This window comes from Watersipora subatra, chromosome 8, assembly GCF_963576615.1.
Source record: "Watersipora subatra chromosome 8, tzWatSuba1.1, whole genome shotgun sequence".
NCBI classification, from domain to species: domain Eukaryota; kingdom Metazoa; phylum Bryozoa; class Gymnolaemata; order Cheilostomatida; family Watersiporidae; genus Watersipora; species Watersipora subatra.
Window position 1 is genome coordinate 58,185,734 of NC_088715.1, and position 24,121 is coordinate 58,209,854.

General features: G+C 37.0%; 1 protein-coding gene across 1 annotated transcript in view; it reads left to right on the forward strand.

The window, feature by feature from the left end:
- The window catches only part of LOC137402785 (uncharacterized), a 59,503-nt gene that overhangs the window by 13,724 nt on the left and 21,658 nt on the right, over positions 1 to 24,121 (forward strand). The window contains exons 6-7 of the mRNA XM_068089292.1: positions 459 to 603; positions 20,029 to 20,194. Of these exons, the coding sequence (XP_067945393.1) occupies positions 459 to 603; positions 20,029 to 20,194 (311 nt within the window). The remainder of the gene's footprint in view (positions 1 to 458; positions 604 to 20,028; positions 20,195 to 24,121) is intronic.

Genomic DNA, 24,121 nt, shown 5'->3' on the forward strand with positions numbered 1-24,121 from the left:
AATGACATGACTTCTGTTTGTCATTGACACGCATTTGACAAAAGTCTTTCATGGACAAATGACTCTACATTCATCATTCTTCCTAAATCAATTTATATTCAGTCGGCATGCTTGTCTCTTTCAAGTATTTTTACTGGCTGCTTGCCTTACGGTTTAGCGTATTCATAATAATTGATTTCCAGAGTCAATGTGACGATTGCGCAATATGCTACTCAAAGCGTTTATTGTTCCCCAGAAGCTGGCACATTCTTTCAGCTGTTTGATCCAAATAGTTTGTAAAACTTCTTTGAAAAACGCTTTCAGTCTTAATAGCTCACGCATATTAGAACTATGACTTCATGCAAGGAAAGCTACGCAAGCAAACCGAGTGGACAACTCTAGTTCCGTCAATATTGCATCAGATGCAGAAACCTGCTAGTGAACCTGCCTGCTCACAAAGACTGTTTATTATTTTGCAGGCAAGATTAAACTCATGGCTATCTCTTGTGCACGAGAATGAAATGTTTAGTATCCTCGAAGACCACCCACATGAGCATATCATCAGACGAGACTTCATGTGTCACAGCAAACATGACAATTTTCTCGGCATAGATTACTTTGATGGTAGGTACTAATAGACTCGTTGGGTTTTATCATCCGATCCTGAGCATTACAAGTAACCTTTAGAAAGTTTTTGTTGTTAAATGTTTAATGCGAGGATGTTGGAATTACATCTAACTATCCGTAAAACCTCTATTTGAATGCCACCTTTAGTAAAACGCCACCTCTAATAGAACGCCGCAATAGGGAAACGGTTGGATAATAATGCGCCATTTTTTCATAATGAATTTACACAAAGTTTTAGTAGATTTTCTCAGAAAGTATCGGTCAGACGCTCAATAAGCGTCCAGAAGAAACGTTCATGCGAAATGATGTCACTAGTTGTTATCATTGTGATAGTTGATATCGGCTATTGCGTTCAAGTTGCAGTGTTACAAGTTCCTATTTTGTCAGTCCCTTTACAACTATATACATCATAATCACACTTTCGCCTGATCTGAGTGTTTTAATGGCGATCAAGTTTTGTTGATTTTAATTTTGAAACATCCTGACAGTCAGATCTCCTCAAACATCACAATTAATCACAAATAATAGAAAAATACTGATACTTTCTGATAAAATCGGATAAGAGGTTTTATGGGTAGTTTGATGTAATTCCAACATCCTCGTATTAAAAATTTAACAAAAAATACTTTCTAAAAATAAAACCTCTATAAGGCCGCCACTTTGACCTTCATTATATTTGATTTTTATGTACCAATAATAGGAATGGATCTGTAGACAATTGTCCACCAAATGATACAACTAATGACTAGATTACATAAATGGCAATTAATTCTTTCCTTGTCAGCACAAATTTTGTGATGGTGCACATGAGAAGATCGATTGTCACAATCATCAGAACTACACTCTGATTCAAAATCGTTAAGCTCTAAATCTGACCCATTGTCTTCAGATTCGTCCACAAGGTCTAAAATCTGATATGAAGACGATAAAACGTTTTTATGGACAGTTATAATATTATTTTTGTTCAGTGTAATAACAGTCATTGTTACGGCGTATCGAAGTCGTTTTCTAAGACCGAAAAAGTTTTTCGGTTTTCTCTTCAATACTTTGAAAGCAGCATCATCCAAATAAATATTAATTGTATCAGTTTAATATATGTTACTCAAAGTAGTTCCTTGTTTAACTCGATCTAATATTTTGATGTACAGTGGACCCTCGCCATATGATTTTGATTTTTGGTTTTGTTTTCATGCTAACTAATAACGAATAATGCAGGACTGAGAAAGGGAGAGCATCGTACTTTTTTAAGGTGTTGTGAGAGGGATTTCGGCAAATAGCACATTGACATCTTTATTATTCAGCACACCGGCTGCCAAATTTTAACTTCGAGATCAGTTTTTGGTGATCATCATATGGCGAAAAAATGTCATATGGCGAGACGAAAAAACATGTTCCAGATAGTAAGGGGAAGAACCAAATAACACAGACATCGAAACTCGGGAGCGCACTGTATATGAAAAACCGCTTAACAAAAGTGCTAATCCCGACGGCATTAATGTTGCACTTTTTTAAGGAGCAAAATCTAAGCGACACTATCATCAATTCCCCCATAAAATGTTTAAATTTATTTCCTTACAATTCTGATCAGCTAGTCGCAAAATACAGCGTACACCCTCTATTTCATGCATGGGCAACCTACGGCCCGCGGGCCAAATCCGGCCCACGAAGGCTTTTCATCCGGCCCGCGGAGACCTTTGATAAATATAATTTTTATTCTTAAATTTAGAAAGTAAAAAAGAATAATCTCAAAAATAAAATTTTCCTTAATGACAATAAAACTCCTATGAGAATCTCATTAACCTCTGCATTCACGAGAAACAATCATAAATAAATAAAAATCATCTTTTAGTATTAATATTCTGATGTCAACATGACGTTTTGTTAAGTAATTTTTAGCGGTCAAGGACGATTTAGCGCGAAATTTCACTTCTAACTGAGATCACATGCCTCAGAGATGAGTTACAGTTCCTGAATCTGTCGCAAAGGGTCGAGTAAAAGGATGACTGATGCCAGGAAGTGAAACTAAGCAGCTGGCTTTCAAAATAAAGAACACCAAAGACTGTTTTTCCCCTTTTTTGTGTATTTAGTTGCTCTGAAGATACCGTCCTGGTGAGAGGCCTAAGCATCTTCGTTGTTTGATGTAGTATTATCTCTACCAGTTTTCCACAAAGAAACAAATCTATATTTCTGATACATTTTTTTTCTTTTAAATTTCTTCAACGCATCCAACCCAAAATGTCGTCATCAAAAAAGAGGAAAGTGGATAACGAATCTCGAGTGTTCAAGGAAAAGTGGATCAATGACTATTTTTTCACACAAATCAAAGAAAAACCAATGTGTTTATAGTGTTCAGAGTCAGTTTCTGTCATGGAAGAATATAATGTGAAAAGACACTACATTTCCAAACACTCATCTGTGTACGATAGTTTTCAAGGTGAGCGTAGAAAACAAAAAGTCGAAAAACTGATGAAAGAATTGAAAGAGCAGCAGACAATTTTCGTCAAGAAACGTGATGATACCAACAATGTTATTCACGCTAGTTACATTGTTAGTGAGAAGATCGCAAAACATTCGAAAAATTATTCCGATGGCGAGTTTGTGAGAGTGTCTACAAGCAGTAATTGATATTTTGTGTCTAGGTAGAAAAAAAGAAATTGATAATATTAGTTTGTCTCGTAGAACTGTAACAAGACAGATTACGAACTTGCTACCAATATAGAAACAGGCTTGAAAGAACTTGCTTCGAAATTTAAGTATTTTTCCTTGGCTATTGATGAAAGTACTGACGTGGCAAATATAGCCCAACTTGCAGTTTCTGTACGTGGAGTTGATGCCGATTTCAATATCACAGAAGATATGCTTGGTCTTCAAGCAATGAAAGACACTATTACTGGAGAGGATATTTTCCAAGAACTAAAAATATTAATGGCTAAATTTAATCTTCATTTTGATAAACTTCATGGTACATCAACAGATGGTGCACCAGCAATGGTTGGTAGTAAAGTTGGCTTAACTTCTAAAATTAAGATGGAGTTAACTTTTATGAACATAGACACAAAAGATTTTTATGTTTCATTGCATAATTCACAAGAGAATTTGCGCGCCAAGTCTCTCAAATTTGAGCACGTCATGTCTAAAGTAGTTTCGAGTATCAATTTTATAAAATCTCGAGCATTAAATCACCGCCAGTTTAAAGGTTGACTTGCAATAAAATTCACATTACAGTTATTTGGTATCAAAAGATTCACCATGTCTTACTCTGTTGTGTTGTAGGTGCCAAATATGTGGAAATGTGATTACAAGCTCTTAAAAGCTCAAAAACGAAAAGCCGTCGTAGATTGGAATCTCTTTATTTCGATGACATAGCCATGAAATTTGGTTATTGTCTTGTCACGTGATGTTCTCACGTGAATTGAAAGGCCAATAAAAAGCTCAATATAAAACTTATCGTAGCACTAGTTTATGACAAACACTTCGGGTTTTACCGAAGACCCCGTATCAAATATAGATGCTCGCTACTTTACAGTTTTGTTTCGGTTTGGTCTAATTGGCAAGTCGTAATCTAATCATGTGACCCAATACTTTGCAAATAATTTCTGCAGCACTTTTCGATTATCACAAGTGACCAACAGGCTCGTCATGATTATCAGACAATGATATGTACTCCTTCAAGGTAAGGCTAAAAAATTAAACGAATTTTTACGGTAAGTTATAAGATATCACTGCTAAAAGTGACAGCATTACGATAACGATAAAATAGACGTGTAAGAACAATAGACATAGTTTTATTGAATGCGTGAAGTATATTTGTGAAAATATTTCGACGAATAAGGTTGCATGAAAGTGTAAACAGAAACCATCTCTCACAACTACGTCACATTTGAGCCGTTTTGGAAAGAGAATCCAAACTACGGCGGTCTCGTGTGCCTGCAATTTTCTGTTCGTTTTTGAGCTTTTAAGAGCTTTTAATCACCTTTCCACATATTTTGCACCTACAACACAACAGAGTAAGACATGGTGAATCTTTTCATATCAAATAACTGTAATGTGAATTTTGTTGCAAGTCAACCTTTGAAGAATTCCTTGAAGATATCGAGGCAGAACATGGAGATCTGGTTTACTACTGTGAAGACAAAGCAGATACTTCCTATTCTGATGAGCTTGCATTAATTCACAAAGAATTCATTAGTAGATTTCAAGATTTCAAATCACAAGAAGCTAATCTACGTATTTTTTCTTCGCCATTTGATGTCAATGTTGAAGAGGCTCCCCAAGAATTGCAGATGGAATTGATTGAACTCCAAGGAAATGAAGACTTAAGACGAGGAATGAGAGATTATTCGTTACTGGAATTTTATAAAAATCTACGTAAAAAAGCTTTCCCCAGGATCACAGATTTTTCAAGAAAGAAAATGTCACTATTTGGGGGTACTTACATATGTGAGCAGCTGTTTACGAAAATGAAACACGCAAAATCAAAAACAAAAACAAGGTTGACAGATATAATCACCTTGAAAATAACCTTAGAGTAGCCGCCTCCAGCATTTCATCAAACATTGAGGCACTGGTGAAGAAACATCAAGCCCAAATGTCCCATTAGAATAAGGTTTTGTTACAATTTTTCTCATTCGTAATTACAAGATTAATAAACTATGTGCTTCAATATTTTTTTCTCATTTGTAATTATAAGATTAATAAACTGTGTTTCCATAAATTGTTTTAATAAATATTTTTAGCTTTTACAATTTTTGTTTTCGTACTCTTTCTATGTAAAGTATTAGACAAATGAATAAAAAAAATCAGTAGTTTAATATGTTTATCTGCATAGTATAGGCCAGTATATATGAAATTATCCCACGACCAAACGCAAGCGGAGCGATTGTTAGAGATCTATGATAAATGCATGTGCACACAACTCACGAAAATTATTCATCAACACCGTCGCAAAACCCTTGTACCGAAATCTCATCAACAAATTTAACCATTTTTCAATGGAGTCGTTTAAGTATAATAACGATACAAAACACATATAAACCTATTTAAATATGTTACCAAGTCTTTGAAAATTGTCGACAATATCCTAAAACTTACCCATCTGATCAGATTGTACACAAATAGACAGATTAATTCGGCCTGAAATCATTATTAAAACTTGACAAGCCTTATTTTTATCAAAATTAAAACCGGCAAACGAAACGCCGAGCGACAGAGAATAGAACGATTAAGTCATGCGCATTTCACACAAAAAACCGTGCGCATTTTGCCAGTCTATAGCATTGTCGAATTGCCGAAGGTTTCTAATATTTTTCCGTTTTTAATATCTTGCAAAAATATTTAATTATAAGAATAATTATTTGATTTTATAAAATTATCATAAGAATAATTATTCAAGTTCATTTGTCCGAAAGTTTCTGTTATAAACGTAGACCGTTCGAGGCGTAGACCGATTTACAGGTACGAAATTGTGGTACACAGTCTATCAGCCTATGTTTTTTCCCAATTACCGAATGTTTCATTAAATTATTTAAAACGTTAGCCAAAATTCTTTACATCTTATGCACAAGCTAGGGCCGAACTACAACGCCCCTTTATGACAAAAACATTTTTTTATTTTGCTGCGGTTTGCAGAAAACTTCCAGACGTGTGAACGCTCATACTCGCTTTCTGCTAGATCGCTATCAAAACCATTCTACATTCAACACAACCAACTTTCAAACTGTGTATATTACACAGCAGCTTGCCATTTTACTTCTAATATTGCATTTCAGAGATATAATAAACATATTTCCTTATTGCTGTTGTTAAATTACATACATTACAGTAGGTTAGGCCTGCAGTTTTAATTAATATTCATTTTATTGTTGGAAAACATAGGTTTGAGATAGTAGTAGATTAAGTGTGAATTTTTCACAACCTTTTGTTTTTCATAATAGACTATTTGAGTTTAATTTCAAAACAACTTGACAACTACCATGGACATACAACTTCCCGAAACACCACGTCGTGGCCGACGCAGTGGCCGTCCACATGTCTCTCAATTATTACAGCTCAATAGGAGGATAAATAGAAGGTCCTCACAGCAACCATCAACATCAAATGCTAATGTTCAACAACACGCTACTCAAATTAATAACAACTCGTCTGATTCAGAGAATTCTTTAGTAGATGTTGTAGGCGATGTAAATGACATGTACTTGGCAGCCCCTTTGTTTCCAAATCATGATCATGAACTTATGGACATCATTGACCATGAAATTATTGCATTAAACAATACTGCTCCCAACGCTGACCCTCTTTATCACATTCCTCATTTTCAATCTTTAGATTTTCCTGATTTTCAAGAACTGCATAACAGCTTTCTAGGCAGACTTGACAACAACGTATCACAGCTCATGTGTAGTGGATGTAATGAGAAACATTTCATTACATACAATGCTCAAATACAACTATGTCATACGTGCCAACAAGTTCCCCTGTCAAATTCCTAGATTACTAGAATTTTTCCTTTTTAAAGTCGTGCTCCCTCAAATTTATTTTGTATCATCTCGAACAACTCTCATTTACACTATATTCTGTCAATTCCTGCTGACAACTACTTTTTCAACAACCAGCACTACCCTTTATTTTTTCCATTATCACTTATTCCATTATCAGGTCGTAGGCTGTATGACAGGGGAATTTCTAGTAAGTATATACGTATACATATATTGCAATTCTATAATTAGGACTCTTGGCCCGTGGCTAGTCTTGGAAAACATAATCTGGTCCACATGTGAACAAAGGTTGCCCATGCATGCTCTATTTGAACATCACATCTAATAGAATGCCACTATATGGGAAAGGTTGGAAAATACAGTGCCATGATGCTCAAATAGGGGTTTTACAGTAAATACTTTAGTCATTCTATCACTAATGATACAATGACAATCTTAATATCACCTGTGATACCCTGATGACATTCTTGCTGTGACATGTACTTGCTCAATGCATTTTTAAAAGGTCTTGTTTGGGATTCACTTGCAAAAGTTGAACAGCATTTAACCCTTGTGACCATCGCTGGCAATTGCAATGTAGGTTTCTAGTTCATTGCGAATGTCTGATGAGCCTCTCACTGGTGCTAGCAGTCTTTATGAGCGCCAGCCTGCCTTTAACAATGAGCAGACAATATATAGACACCATTTCTTCATTTTCTCACCAGTGCTTTTCAGTTATGGATCATTCATAAAATGGCCATTGAGGTATAAAATGGTTCGGTTCATGATTACAAATAGCCACTATAACTACTGGTTAAAGGTCCTGTTGAACCATGTTCACGTGAAACTATCCAGTAACACCATGTTAGTAAGCAGAGTCTTTTATGTAGAATCATCAAATATCAGGTCATTCAAAGCGTCATTTATCTAGTAACTGTTGGTTAGTAATCTATTAGGCATCTGTTTTCTTGTAACTGTCTGAAATGTAATAGGTCACAGCTCAAAATATAACAATGTTCTTTCACAGTCATTGGAGTCATAAAAAAGTTGCGCTTTGACTCACTCAACTAATAACTGCTTGCTTTTCTAATATTTTCACACAAAATCGTTAGCAATAGCTATGACTGCTGCAAGCCTGGATAGCCCATAAATTTATGTCAGTTTTTAACTCCTTGCTAGAACTGACGGTCTTTCATATTTTCATAGCTTCTATAAGCCTCTTAAACATGCTAAACAATAATTGAGCTCGATGTATGTTTTTAAATTTGTGCGTCATTATCAATACTGAATTCCCATGTTGCACGGGTATTAAAAACAGCTTATAAACAGTGACAGGTAATGTAGGTGCCTGCCATTTGCCTGGCACATAGCCAATGACTAATTTGAGTATGCTGCTATCCGTTTTGCTTAACTTACTAATAAGAGCCGTGAGAGCAAGCTTTAGTGATGGTGCGTAACGCAGAATGCTCTGTATTTTAACCTACATAATGACTCATATCGCCTACTGAAATCATTCCATCTCGCATTGATAAGATTATTGCCAGGTGTATCGGAGGTTCCAAGATCAAATCTAGCATGAAGCGCATGTCTCATTCATCGATTTTGATAGCTATAGTTTGACAGTCCGAATGACGGACTTTGAGATTTATATATATGGACTAGCATCCTAGTAATCTAACGTGCTGCGAATCATTGTGCCGAGTAAGCACAAAAAGTAATAATAATAAGGTGGCTGATTAGAGCAGGTGGTGGAGGGATGGATTGCCAAACCCCATGTTGTGTGCTCAAATCCCATACAATGCAATCATTTTTTTCAACCTCTAATCGCAGCTACAGACAGACACGGCTCTTATCGTAGTAAAGATTCTGAGCAAAGGTGAATTAGACTGACAAACTGTATCGACTTTGCTGAGCTGTGCTTCAAGGGATTAAACCTTTTTTGTTATGAATATGTCAAAGCAGGCAACAGTCGTTGGTGTTATATCACTTGACGTTAATCGAGCGAGTAGGATTGCATATATTTAATATGTGATGCATGTGCTAGAGTACAATTCAAAACAATTGTTTGGATTTTGCAAATTATTTGTCCTGCGTAAAGGATTGCCAACCGACCTTAAGCAAAATATCTCTCTGGAAACTCTTGGAGATTGTTAAGGTGCCTGGCTATACATAGGCTTGTTGCAGATGTTTTTTGTATTGGCTGTGTGTATGTCGGGCAATCTTCTCAATTTGTACCAGGCAGATACCGGTAGTTTAATCACAGGTAAACAGCATAAGCCTATCTGTTAAAGGTTGACTTGCAACAAAATTCACATTACAGTTATTTGATATCAAAAGATTCACCATGTCTTAGTCTGTTGTGTTGTAGGTGCAAAATATATGAGAATGTGATTAAAAGCTAAAAAACAAACAGTTAATCGCAGCCACACGAGACCGCCGTAGTTTGGGTTCTCTTTCCAAAACGGCTCAAATTTGACGTAGTTGTGGGAGATGGTTTCTGTTTACACTTTCATGCAACCTTATTCATCGAAATATTTTCACAAATATTCTTCACGCATTCAATAAAACCTTGTCTATTGTTCTTACGTGTCTGTTTTATCGTCATTGTAATTAGAGTTGCCCCGATTTCAATATCGGTATCGGTGCCGATATGGGTGTTAAGTATCTGAATCGGTATCGGCCGATCTTTTCTTAAAAAATCGGAAACTTCAGATACGTTTTGCAGTTCAACTATTTAGCAGAAAACCGTATTTTAGCCTGCTGCACTAATCAAAAATCATCAGCTGCAAGTTCCTTACTTTCACCTAATGAATTCCAAGCCTGTCACACAATCTATTTCATGTCTATAGCCTGATAAACGTCAACACAGCTGAGGAATCTTTTGGCTTTAGACAGGACGTAATCAACAAGTGCGGTATTTCCCAATTACAGCGATATGATTTATTGCAGCCAATCACGAACAAGAGACCAATGATGGAAACAAGAATGCGTGCGTGTAATGCGTGCGTGCCTGTAACAAGGTGTAACATTTCTATGTACAGTGCACCCTCGAGATACGATGTTAATTCGTTCCAGAGTTGGCATCGTATGGTGAAAAATTCGTATATCAGGGTATAGAGACCATTGTAATTAAACAATGCAAACACCCCCTGGTAAAAATCGTCAATTTTTTTTATAAAAATGTGTACATATGGACAATTAGCAACAAAATAGTATGTTAACTTTAGTAATTATAGTTACCTACAGTAACTGTATTGTATTCAGTGTATTTTAATGGTTATGATCTGCAATAAAACGCAAAATTATAATGTTTGTACCAAATGCAGTACGTACGGTAAGGAGTTCTTGCCTTCAAAAGGTACGCATAACATAAACTTTGAATTCACTTTAGTTTCAATTCACAAAGTTTAGCTTGCTAAACCTACACTTAAAACTAAGTTTTAGTATGTATCAACTTTTTATCACGAAATTTTATCCTTCAGCAGTTCCTATCTTCACTTTCACTATAAACTTTAGCCTATCTGTTTGAAACCTTTTTCACCCTAAATCAATAAGGCCGAGCGATGCTGTTATAGAAAGCGGCCCCTCGCACACTTGACCATTTAATGGCTACCGAAAAGAAAAATAAAATTTTATTTTCTATACAGGACGTACATACCTTTGGAGTAACGTGGCTTTAGCTGGTGCATGCAGCGAGTAAAGCAGAGATGAGGCAAAAGCGTATCAATGCTAATTATGGTGCTGTACACTTGAAAATAAATTTAAAACGTAATGAATTGGAATTTTTAGCAGGCTAAAAGAAGTTGTCCATTCCTGTCCAATTCTTCTACCTTTTCTACGAAAAAATTGATGGTGCAATGCAGAAAATTGCTAGCTAGCGCTTGTAAAAGGATCTAGAGAATGTGGTACAGTAGTTTGGCTTGTATGAAATGTGCACAAGAATCAATGTAACCATACATACAAAGTTTGTACGTATTTATACCCTAGGGGGACAGGGTTTTAGCAAGTTCCAGAAAGTAATGTGAATGCGTCAACTATTCTGAGTAGCTAGTTATATGAGTTACATACATACATACGATGAATTGTATTCACGTAGAAGATAACAAGCCCATATGCAAAGACATGGTTAAACAAGAGAATAAAACATAAAATCAAAAGAAAACAAATAAAATATGAAAAACATGCCACACAAGAGATAAATAATATATATTATACATGCATTGTTTTAATGTACCAGTCCACATCAGTAAATTAAACACTTAAAATGTTTCCGCGAATGTGGGGTTTTCTGTATTTTCTACATCCTCGCCTTTACTAAATGGTTGCTCATTTTGAATGCTGATCGCGTGCATGACCTAGCTCATTCAAATCTTCAGCCGGAAGCTCTTTCTTGTGCTTGCTTTAATGGAGTTCTTGTTTTAATAATAATTGCAAATGCTGATTGGTTGCGATCACATTCCTTGACAATGTTGATAATACGGGTCCCTTCTTCTTATTTACGACATCCAACTTTGTTGACATAGAAATCAATTTTCCTTCGTTTTGTAACGTTTGTATTGGTCTCAGATTCCATAGATGACGAATTAAATGTAGATACTTGTAGTTATATACGTATGCTGACTTAAAAGTTTATAGTAAAAGCTATAATAACGCTACAAATGAATATTTGCTCTCGCTCGAGCATTTTACACGAAATTTTCCACGCGGATATGAGAGAAGTCGATCATCGTGTCTCTTCTAAACGTTCTAAGAATGTTTTCGGCAAACTATATTTCAGTGTCTTTTTTATTTCGACGTGTGTTATGAGCACACCGACGACCAAATTTTAACTCGGGCGAAACTTTTCTCAAATTCGTATGGTGAAATAAAATTCGTATAGCGAGGTGAAGATATCACAATGTTTGACTTCGTAAGGTGAAAAAATCGTATATCAGGATAATCGTATCTCGAGGGTGCACTGTACTAGCATTACGAAAGTAATTTGAGCAGTCCATGCATAAAGTTATTTACGTATCTCTCTTGATCCTGATGATATGATGTATCGTTTGCATCGCATAAAATAACCTGAGTGGCTTATCGGTATTTAGCCTGTCCTCCATCATCTGTTGCAAGTGAATCCTTCAATACGACTGGCTACATCGCTAGTGATGGAAGATAAGGACGTCTCACTGAGATAATTGAATCACTAACGGTAATTTAGATAAACGTTTATTTGCTCTAAACTTGTACCAGTGCATCAGTTCGTTCAGCAGTAGAAGACAGACTTCATTATCACAGAGAAAGATGTACCGCTAACAGTAATTACCATTATTAATAGCAGATTACAAGAAACATGGACTGTTTTGTTACTAGATGCACGGTATGTCAGTATGTGAATTTAGTATACATGTATATCTTTTTCCATAAATACAAACAAATAAATGCATCAATATTTATATTTTCTTTGCATTATATTTGTGTAATAAAATTAACAATTATCTATGCAACACAAAAGATCTGAATCGGATTATTTTTCAATAAGAATCGGTATATCGGATCGGTATCTGAATCGGCTGGTGAAGTTAGAATCGGGGCATCTCTAATTGTAATGCTGTTATATTGCTGGGGGAGCAATAAAGCACTCACCGTGAACTCCTGATCACAAGAGGCCGTCAGCTTGGTCTCCAGTCACTATATAGCGATGGGGGGTCACGTGTCTTCTAGACGTCTAAGCCGTAGCCTAATAGCCGTCTAAGCCGTAGCTTCCAGTAGCTATAACTTCTAGTAGTCTATTTAGCCTGTGGTTCTTTATTCCTGAACGTGTTACAGTATGAATATATAACATGCCCTTTTTTTTCAAGACTACACCGCTTAATCTAAAATCCAAATACGAACTCTAAATCCAATACACTCAAATTTACCCAAGTGCAACCACTATTAGCAGAACAAATAATCTCTCAAGAGGAGCGTTAAATTCAATGAAGCAGGGTTATCAAGCCAAGCAGGTTAGATAATCACAAAAGCTTCAAATCATAGTTACCGTTTCGAAGATGAGATAAATATCTCTCTACTCACCCAATATTCTGTTTACTTACTCGTCTTTCCTTCAGTCATCAGTTATCGCAAATTTAACAGTTTTAATCGCACCCCAATCCATCTCAATCTACCTCATCTCCATTTAGCAAATCACCTTCCTCCATACTGGCAGTATCCCCATACCAGTCGGCCTTCTCATGTTCCTCTTCCATTGCCACCGGGTTATCTGAAACTTTTGGCTCAGAACCAGCAAGCTGGTCGTCATTGCCACTCTGAACTTTTGGCTCAAAACCAGCAAGCTGGTCGTCATTGCCACTCTGAACTTTTGGCTCAGAACCAGCAAGCTGGCCGTCATTGCCACTCTTTCCGGAGCTTTCAGGTTGGACCTCCTCTTTGGGTTCCTCAACCTTACTCTCCTCACAACTAGCATCTCTGCTAGGAACTACTCTCACAACGGAGGTTTCAGGTTGGATCTCCTCTTTGGATTCCTCAACCTTACTCTCCTTTCTAGTAGTCGTTACGGAACTCGCGCTCCTTGCACCCCTCCTCTGAGCCCTATTTTGCTTTACAGCAGCCAAGTGCAACAGAGCCTCTCTATACTCCTTCTCACTCTCAATCTCCTCCTCCAACTCTCTCTCGTCCTTCTCTATAGCAGACAATGCACGCTTGTACTGCTCCTCTACTTGTCTCCTCCTATGCAAGAGCATAGCTTTCCTCTGCTCGATGGCAGCCTCGGTCGAAACAGACTCTGACTCCATCTCTTCTACAAAACTATCCATCTTAGCAACAAAGGGTAAACTCGAACTAGGCTTCTTCAACTTAGAATCCGTTCCCCTATTGTTACTCTCCTCTACCCTACGCTTAATACATGCTGCAATATCTCTATAGGAAGACCCACCAAGAGTACAACCTTCAAGTCCATGGTCTAACTTTCCACAAAATCTACACAATGTCTTCTTGCAATCTACCGCATAATGTCCTTGACCTTTACAATTATAACAAATAAATCCAGGACACTGAGCAGCATAGTGGTCTCTAAAGCTTTTGCAGACAACACACTTGATGTTACCTGGCTTACCGTACACTTCTTTCTTACCTTCGCTCTCGTTCTTACCCGACTCGCTCCCCTTCTGCTTACTAAACACTGTGTTACCTTCTGAATCCCTCGTCACCTTCACACCTCCACCCCTGCCTCTACCTGCACCGCCGCTCTCGGCACCACCACCTTCTGGCGAATCGCCAGCACTCTTCATAAGTGATAGAGAAGTAAGATTGGTCTGATATCAATCTGAAACTATAAACAAGGTCATTTATAATATTCCATACCATATTTCTTGGGTGGTTTACTAACTCGACCTGAGCTAGTGACAACAGGTTCTCTACTAAGAGGCACAAATTTACTTCTAGAATTTCTTCTAGGCAAATCATTACTATTTCCTGGAACGAGTCTATTCTCAACAACAGAGGTTTCCCCCTCGTGTTCACTGAAGCCAGGAGTTTCCTCCACGTGCTCAGCCACACCAGGAGTTTCCTCCCCTTGTTCAAGAATCTCTAAATCAGGGATCATGTTTTCCTGACTTTCAGATAAACCGTTGGCATTTTCTACTATTTCAGAGTTGCCCTCTTTTGAGGAGTAGCTACCCAAGGAAAGACAATTTTCCTCAAAAGAGTCAGACGATGTGTTCTCGTCATCAGAGTTCAACAAAAACAAATGTTTTCTATTTCTGCGTATTTCACTCATGCTTACATTGACCCAGTAACTTTCAGGGGATTTATCCTTTCTCAAAACTATACCTCTTGAACCTACATCAGTAGGAGCTTTTACATAAACCATTTGACCAAGTTTTAACTCGTCTAACTTTGAAACTCTATACTTTTTATCCCACCGTTTCTTAATTTTCTTTTTACGTCTAATTTCATTTTCTTCAAACAGTTCATAGTCTACATCACTTTCATATGGGAAGCCCAAATTTGATCTAATAGCTCGACCAAAAATCAGATCACTTGGCGTATATCCTGAAGCCAAAGGTGTAGTCCTATACGCAGACAAAGCCACATCTTTATCTCGGCTTTTCTCCCATAATCCTTTAACAATTTTTACGGCGCTTTCTGCTAAACCATTAGAACAAGGATACCGGGGGCTACTAGTAGTTAGAATGAAGCCCATTTTCTCTCCAAAGTTTCTAAATTCTTTACTAGCATAACAAGTTCCATTATCAGACCTGATAACGTTGGGTATACCAAATCGAGAAAACAGATACTTGAGTACTCGAATTATCTCTCTTGCAGTTTGAGATTCTATATGCAGACATTCTATCCACTTCGAATAATAGTCTATAGCTATCAGATAATATTCGTTATCAAACACAAGTATATCCGAACCTATCACCTCCCATGGTTTAGAAGGCATTTCTGCTTCATACATGGGCTGGTGTTTAACTTGACCATGCATAATGCAAACATTACATCTACTTATATAATCTGCAATCTCCTTACTATAACCAGGCCACCAAAAATGACGCTGAGCTCGTCTGCGACATTTCGTTATGCCTTGATGACCTTCATGACAAATTTCCAAATACTGCGGTCTTAATGACTTAGGAATATACGGCCTAGAGTCATATAACAATATATTATTATAAATGCTTAATCTCTCTCTAGATCCATATAAACCTATCAGTTCTTTACTAGAACCATCCAATTCAGATGGCCAACCAGAGTATAAATACTCTATACACTTGAGAGCATCTGAATCTTTACTAACCTCTTCTCTTAGTTTCTCTTCTTTAACGTCCCCATATGCAGAAGAGGAAACTATCGAGTTAACATAAGCTTCTACCTTATTACAAACAGCTTTACTTACCTCATCACAAACAGCACCACTGTTCGGACGGCTAAGCAAATCAGCAATGAACATATCTTTTCCAGGAGTGTGAAAAATATCATAATCATATCTCATTAGTCTTAACTTAAAACGTTGTACTCTTACAGGTAGTTTAGACAAATCCTTTTCACCTAAAATCGCAATTAAAGGCTTATGGTCCGTCTCTATTTCAAATTTCCTACCAACTAAATAGTAATCAAACTTCTCACATGCCCATGTCGTAGCTAAAGCTTCCTTTTCGACCATGGCATATCTACCTTCAGTTTCAGTCATTTTCCTAGAAGCGTATTCTACAGGTTGCCACGCACCTTCCTCGTTATACTGCAGCAAAACTGCACCTAGTGCATTTTTACTAGCATCAGCGGAAACTCTATGTTTAGCATTTATCTCGAAAGTACATAATACTGGACTATTAGAAATTTCTTTCTTAACAGTTTCAAAAGCTTCTTGTTGGTCAGGACCCCAATACCATTCCGATTTACTACCCGTTACTCCATAAATCGCAGTACATAAACCGGCTAACCTTTTATTAAACTTCATCAAATAATTAACCATTCCGGTAAATCTCCTGGCTTCCTTTTTGCTCCTCGGAGGCTTCATTTCAACTATAGCTTTTATTTTACCTGGGTCTGGTTTAATACCAGCACTGCTAACCAAATGTCCTAAAAACTTCACCTCGGTACATCCAAATTCACATTTTTCTTTCCTCAAAGTCATTCCAGACTTCTCAATTCTATTTAAAACTTTATGTAAACGTTGCCAATGTTCGGTTACAGTTTTACCGTAAACTAAAATGTCGTCCATCAAACATACAATTCCGTCTAAGCCTTTCAATATCTTTTCCATTTCCCTCTGAAAAAATTCAGGGGCTGAAGATATCCCAAAAGGCATTCTCTTAAAGCAAAATCTACCCCATGGGGTTACAAAAGTTGTCAATTCTTTGCATTTCTTATCAAGTCTAACTTGCCAAAATCCAGAGTTAGCATCAAGTTTGGAAAACATAACTCCTTTTGCTAATTTACTCAACATGTCTGATATCCTAGGTAAAGGATATACTTCCCTTCTAACACATTTATTCAAATTGGTCAAATCTACACACATTCTAATCTTACCACCTTGTTTTGGAGCAATGGTAAGACCAGAACACCAATCAGTTGCTTTTTCTATAGGTTCTATAACCTTACTTTCCAACATTTTATCAATTTCTTTTTTAGCTTTTTCACGCAAGCCTGCTGCAATAGGCCTAGGTGCGTACAATCTAACAGGTTCAGCATTCCTATTTATGTCAATACTAAAAATACCAGGCATTGTTCCTAGTCCCTCGAAGGTCTTAGGAAATTCCTTCAAAGGGTCAAATTCATTAGCACACAAAGCATTAATAACTGCTAACAAATTCAACTTCTTAATCTCGGGCATACCTAAAAGATTTCTTCTAGAACCTTTAAGTATGTAAACAGAAGTATCAATAGCTCTGTAAGTACTTTTAATAGCTACATCAGCTACTCCTAAAACATTCAATCTATTTCCATCAGCTCCATTCAAAATTTGCTCGGGTTCTTTTAAGTTCAAACCAAGCTTTCTACTAGCTTTCTCAGTCATAGTGGACACATCAGCTCCTGTGTCAAAAGTAAATTCCATATCCTTACCATTTACAGATAAATTTCTGACAAATTTCTCGTCTAGTCAGCTGCTATTACTAGACTCAGAAAACCTTACTCTGGGAGTAGGACTTCTTCTACCTTCACTACTTCCACTACATTCGTACCTATCTCTCCTTTGACTCCTACGTACCTTGCAGTCCTTAATTGTGTGCCCTTTGGTAGCACAAAAAAAGCATTTTACCTCTGGACAAAATCTGATTTCATGTCCTTTCACCCACAACCATAGCATTTATCTGCCCCTGGAGATGGATACCGTCTAGAATTTTTGCTAGATCTATCATCATATCTCCTCGGGGAATACCTGTCTCTACTTCTCCTACGCCATTCAAGTGGTCTCTCACTAACAGAATCCCTAGATGAACTACTATAGTCTCTAGAGCTTCTAACTTTACTATAGTCTTTATCGTATTTACTTGACTTCCTATCCTTACCATACCCTCTAGATTTATATTTGTCTCTAGAAGATACTCTATTCATTTCTTTCTCATTATCCGAATCAGAGTCAAATTTAAATTGGCTATCTTTGACCTCTGATTTGTTTTCTACTGCATCTACTTCCAATTTCACATTAAAATTGCCTGCTTTAACAGTTTCCATAGCTCTTTCTAAATCTCTAGCTATTTTTTAGCTCTCAAGATACCTGAAAACTTAGTCCAATTCAAGTCATTTTGTTGCATCAGCTGGGATCGAAGAGAAGATTCTCTCAACCCATTAACTGCAATAGCTAAAGCAAATTCTTGTCTCAAAGCATCATGTTCAGTTCCAAAAGTCATTTTTCTACTTAAATCTTCAATTCGTAATAAATAGTCATTTTCATTTTCTCCTATAGCCTGACTAGCGGTTACAAATTTCATTGTTTTAACATAAACAGTTTCTTCAGATTCATAAACAGTTTTCAAAAGTTCCATGGCTCCCTCGTATGTAGAAGTTGCACTTTTTTGATCAAAACCTAAAGATGTCAAAGCTGCTCTACCTGCCTTACCCACGGCATTCAACAAAGATACTAATTTCATTCTACCTCTAAATACATCAACAGTTTCTTCCTCGCCCTCTATTGTAACTTTTTCTTCACCTAATCTCAGTGTGATCATTTCAACGCTTAGATCAAACTCATTTAACCAATTTTTCCATGATCCACCAACATCGTCGCTATTAATTACTAGTTTCGGAAAGTCATTAAAATTCAAATTTCTAGCCATATTCACAAATAGCTTAAACTTACCTCCGAACACCCTGCGGAACTTCTATAACAATGTAATCACCACTCACCTTGTATAGTGTCTCCCACTTATCACAGAAAATACACCACGGAAAATCACTAACCACTATATCACCACTATCGATCGCCGATATCACTAGTTATTCACCACTACACCACAATATAATAACGTATCACCGATAACAATTCTCCCCGAACAATCCTGCCTACGACGCCATGTTATATTGCTGGGGGAGCAATAAAGCACTCACCGTGAACTCCTGATCACAAGAGGCCGTCAGCTTGGTCTCCAGTCACTATATAGCGATGGGGGGTCACATGTCTTCTAGACGTCTAAGCCGTAGCCTAATAGCCGTCTAAGCTGTAGCTTCCAGTAGCTATAACTTCCAGTAGTCTATTTAGCCTGTGGTTCTTTATTCCTGAACGTGTTACAGTATGAATATATAACAAATGCTGTCACTTTTAGCAGTGATATCTTATAACCTACCATAAAAATTCATTTGATTGTTTAACCTTACCTCGAAGGAGTACATATCATTGTCTGATAATCAAGACGAGTCTGTTGGTCACTTGTGATAATCGAAAAGTGCTGCAAAAATTATTTTGGAAGTATTGGGTCACATGATCAGATTACGACTTGACGATTAGATCAAGCCGAAACAAAACTGTGAAGTAGCGGGCATCTATATTTGATACGGGGTCTTTGGTAAAACCCGAAGTGTTTGTCATAAACTAGTGCTACGATAAGTTTTATATTGAGCTTTTTATTGGCCTTTCAATTCACGTGAGAACATTACGGGACATGACAATAACCAAACTGTCATGACTACATCAGAGAAATAAAGAGATTCCAATCTACGGCAGCTTTTTGTTTTTGAGCTTTTAAGAGCTTGTAATCACATTTACACATATTTGGCACCTACAACACAACAGAGTAAGACATAGTGAATCTTTTGATACCAAATAACTGTAATGTGAATTTTGTTGCAAGTCAACCTTTAAGCCAGTGTTCAGGCCCTAGCTTAGTTGCACTACGCCTTTAGGCCATGTAAAAGCGTGTGTTCACTTTGCTTATATATAAACATTGTCTTATATATGTTAGCTAAAAAAACATTAAAAATAAAACACTCATCTGTACTATCTCATTCATGTTGTCTATTTGAAATCCAGGATATACTTTGAGCGACATTATCGCTGTCAACATGGTGTTGCACAGAAGGATGGCTCATAAAGACCTTGTAATCATACTGGAGCAACAAGTTGATGCAATCGAACATCTGCAGAAAAATGGTATCTACCACTGTGATATCAAACCAGACAATATAATATATCACCAGTGAGTAACTCGATTTATATTCCTTCATATCTACATCCGGGTTCACAGCCTCTTTTATTTATGTATTACTTTATTACTGATATTTTTATTATTTTATTATTTATTATATTATACTCATTACTGACTATTTACATTACCTAATTATTACAGCGATTTATACAGTAGATGCTCATGCAACGTATATAATCCAATTCGATAATATTTATGTATGTTATAGGGATTTTACGTTATACAAACAGTAAATTACATGTAAAATTCCTAATGTGTTCCAAGTGCGTTCCAAACTCACTCTTTTGACTTTTTCAATAGAAAAAAACTTTTCATTGGATTGTATTGACAAAAGTTTTTTTTCTTATTTGTTTCACTTATTTGAGGTTCGTGATTTCGTCAATTTTATGTTAAGAAGAACGCACACCTTCAATGTCACTTTATATCAATTTTTTCACTTTCTGTCGAAACAGCAAAGTTTTTGGTGGAAAGGTGGTAAAATGGAAAAATATTGTATATGTCTAAATCAAAGTGAAACAAAAATATACATACTTTTGCAACAGCCCTGTCTGTCCATTCGTCCATCCATTTTTCCTCTGAAGCTAGGGCTGCAGGATACAACAAAAGATAGATTTCAACAAGACTCCAATGTGTGACATTTAGATTAGTAGACCGACACGCTAACACCTGCACCAGTTGAACACCTTTAGGTATTTCTGAATGACTGTACAGCTACTTATTCTCTATATCAGCACACCTGATGATCTCTCACGGTACACTAGACTGCCAGAGTACTAGTATATATAATAGAAATACTCCTAGACATCGTTTTCTCTTCCAAGGGAGGCGAGAGAAAACAATATATTTAAGGCTAACCATTGGTCTTTCGTCATTCAAATTGAATTTGAGAACTTGCACCGACTTAAGGCTTTACGTTATATGGAAAAATTTTTTACGTAATTTGAAAAAAACTTTACATAAATCTTTTTACATTAAGTGGAAGGTACGTTATAGAAGCTTTATGTTATACCTATAAGTGCATCTACTGTATTATCTTATTACTGCGACTATTTATATCACACCATTTGTATTAAAACTATACAAATTTTCATTAAAACCACTTATATTACCAACTAGCTTATACTAAGTAAGCACTGACAAGCTCGATTAGATTTTCTATGGTTGCTCATTTGGTGTTTTCAGGTTTCCTTTTGTTCTCTATATGATATGTTTAGAGAATTATTTACAGCCATTTTCATTCATGGCTGGTTTTTTGGGTCTAAATGTGCCCACAAAATTTGAGCTGTTATCTGCATTTCAATTATAATTATGCACGACTTTCGCAGTCACAATTCTATTGAGGCTGCCTTGTAGACGAATCTAACAAAATGGAAAGCCAGAAGGATTATAGGTAAAACAGGAAATAGAAGAATGCAACCAATCAGGAATTATCTTCTCAGAACTACAACTCCAAAGTACACCACATCCTTTCAAAACTACAAAAAACTACTATAATATTCAACAGGTTTAGTTCTGTTTTGGACACCGATGCATACCAAAGTAGTAATTATTTAAATTCCACGAACTTGAATGAAACAAGACAACTCACATATACAAAAAATACCAAGTATAAGAACATACAGAACACAAAGAAATATATTTAGTACATGTACTAGGCTAGTCCTAACCAAGGCGATACCGCATCTAATTCATAATGCTTAGCATATCGCAAAGCTTCTAATATCGATTGCGAGCAAGGTTTAATAAAAATACTAGCGGAGTTTAATCAAAATACTAGCCGTGTGCACGGGTATAATACCCGTGTTGCACGGGTATTAAAAACAGCTTATAAACAGTGGCAGGTAATGTAGTTGCCATTGACTAATTTGAGTAAGCTAGTATCGTATTGCTAAACTTATTAATAAGAGCCGTGAGCAAGCTTTATTGACATTGCATGTAACACAGAGTCGCTATGCATACTTTAACTCAGATAATGACTCATATCGCTCATGAATCTATCACATCCCATGTAGGTTAATGGGTTAGCTTGTCGCCTTGGGGACGGGAGGTTCCCAGATGAAATCTCTTGCGATACGAGTTTTTTATTGCTAGATTTTAATTGCTATAGCTGGACAGACAATGAATGACGGCAGATGACGACAAACTTTCAGATATATATAGATGAGTGATAATGTCTGTCTGACAGTCCTTAATGGATATGTGCTGGTTCTGCGCTTCTTGTAATTGTACTTCTCATCCATGTGTTTGCTTTGTTCTTGTTAGTGCTATTAGCTATGGTGATTGCGGATTGATTGCCAATGTAGAATTTGATTGGTTGTGTGGCATTTCCGGTCATCAGCAAGCAGCTGATGTAGCCATGCTGCTTCCTATGCTGGCTCATATGCTGATATATACTCAGCTTTGCTGGATGACAGTCTGATTGCTCTTTGCTAAACCAGTTGATAGGAGCTTTGTTGGCCATGAAGCCATTGCTGTAGGTAAAATGACAATTCTCATCATTCTCTACCCAGCTAGCATTGCGGTAACCAACTGGCAATTTCTCAGGCTTTCAGAGCGTGCTCCCATGATCCATATTACCATTTAGGTATCTGAGAATACGCTTAGCAGCCATCATATGTGTTTTGGTAAGAGCGGCATTGAAATTGGACAGTACATATTCAGGCCATGATATGCCAGGACAGGCACCAGTTAATTCATACAGCAGGCTGCCTACCATTGACTGATCCAAACAGTTTGAATTGATCTTTCGGTTTGAATAGCTTCTGAGACATTTTACTGTTTATCCACGCAGCTTACACAGGGTATGTCAGCAGCCAAAATAAGTGGTCACTAACCATATGTTTGATCGGACAGTGGTTGATATGAGTGAGTCTTCGGTGCCATACAATGTGACATTCCACAAGATTGACTTGATGGTCACGCGACTCTGGATCTAAATAATACAACTTACTGACAAGAGTCCCCAATGGAGGTGCCTAGGATGCCTTACAGCTGCTCCAGCATCTACTATGGCCAGACTGCACGACCATACCTCTGTTTGCTGCAGATATGTCCAAGAACCAGTTTGTTTCAGAATGGGTACTTGTAGCATATTGTAACGAGTAGCTTTTTTCTGTACCTGAAGGTTACTCTTAACTGATAGTTAATGTCACCGGTTCCTGCTGCATCAGTTACTCTAGGACTAGAATAGCAACTATGACTACCGTTTTTAGCTTCTGAAACTTTGCGTATGTGCTAAACTTATTGGTTGTCATATGCCTTGTTGTTCCTTTGTCGATGAGCCAACAACTTGTGGTATCATTATAATCACACACTTCTCCCATAGGCAAAGCACTTTCCTCACCTTCACTCTGAGCTGGTTTATTGTGATTCTTAGCCATTAGTCTGGATTTCTGATATACTTGTTCGTCACGTCTGTGATCTCGACCACTTCCACACCCATGATAACCTGAGTTCTCATCTTAGTGCAGCCATTTTTAGCTACATGAAAAAGGAATCGCATGTATAACATCTCTCACTCTTAGAATATAGGGCAGTGCCAGAACTACCGAATGTTTGCCACCACGGACACTGGGCAAGCCTGAGACTCTCTGCCCATTATCACTCTCGTTAAACAATGCTTTCTGGACAAATTTTATTGTTAATGTTTCAGATTTTGGCGCTTTGATGGTGGCTGAGTGTGTTTCAGCTAGTCTACTGAGGGTGGTACCACCTTGTCCACTTCAACGATATTCACATTTATCACACTGAGCTTATTGACAAGGTCATTCATGCGTTTCCAAGGTGCCTCCATTGATTTTCTGTCTATCATAACAGCTTTAAAATACTGATTTTTAGATATATGTTGCTGGATAATATGTCTCTCTATAAAACTGAAGAGAGTTCCAAGCAGCATTGGCGGTATCACACCCGTCGATT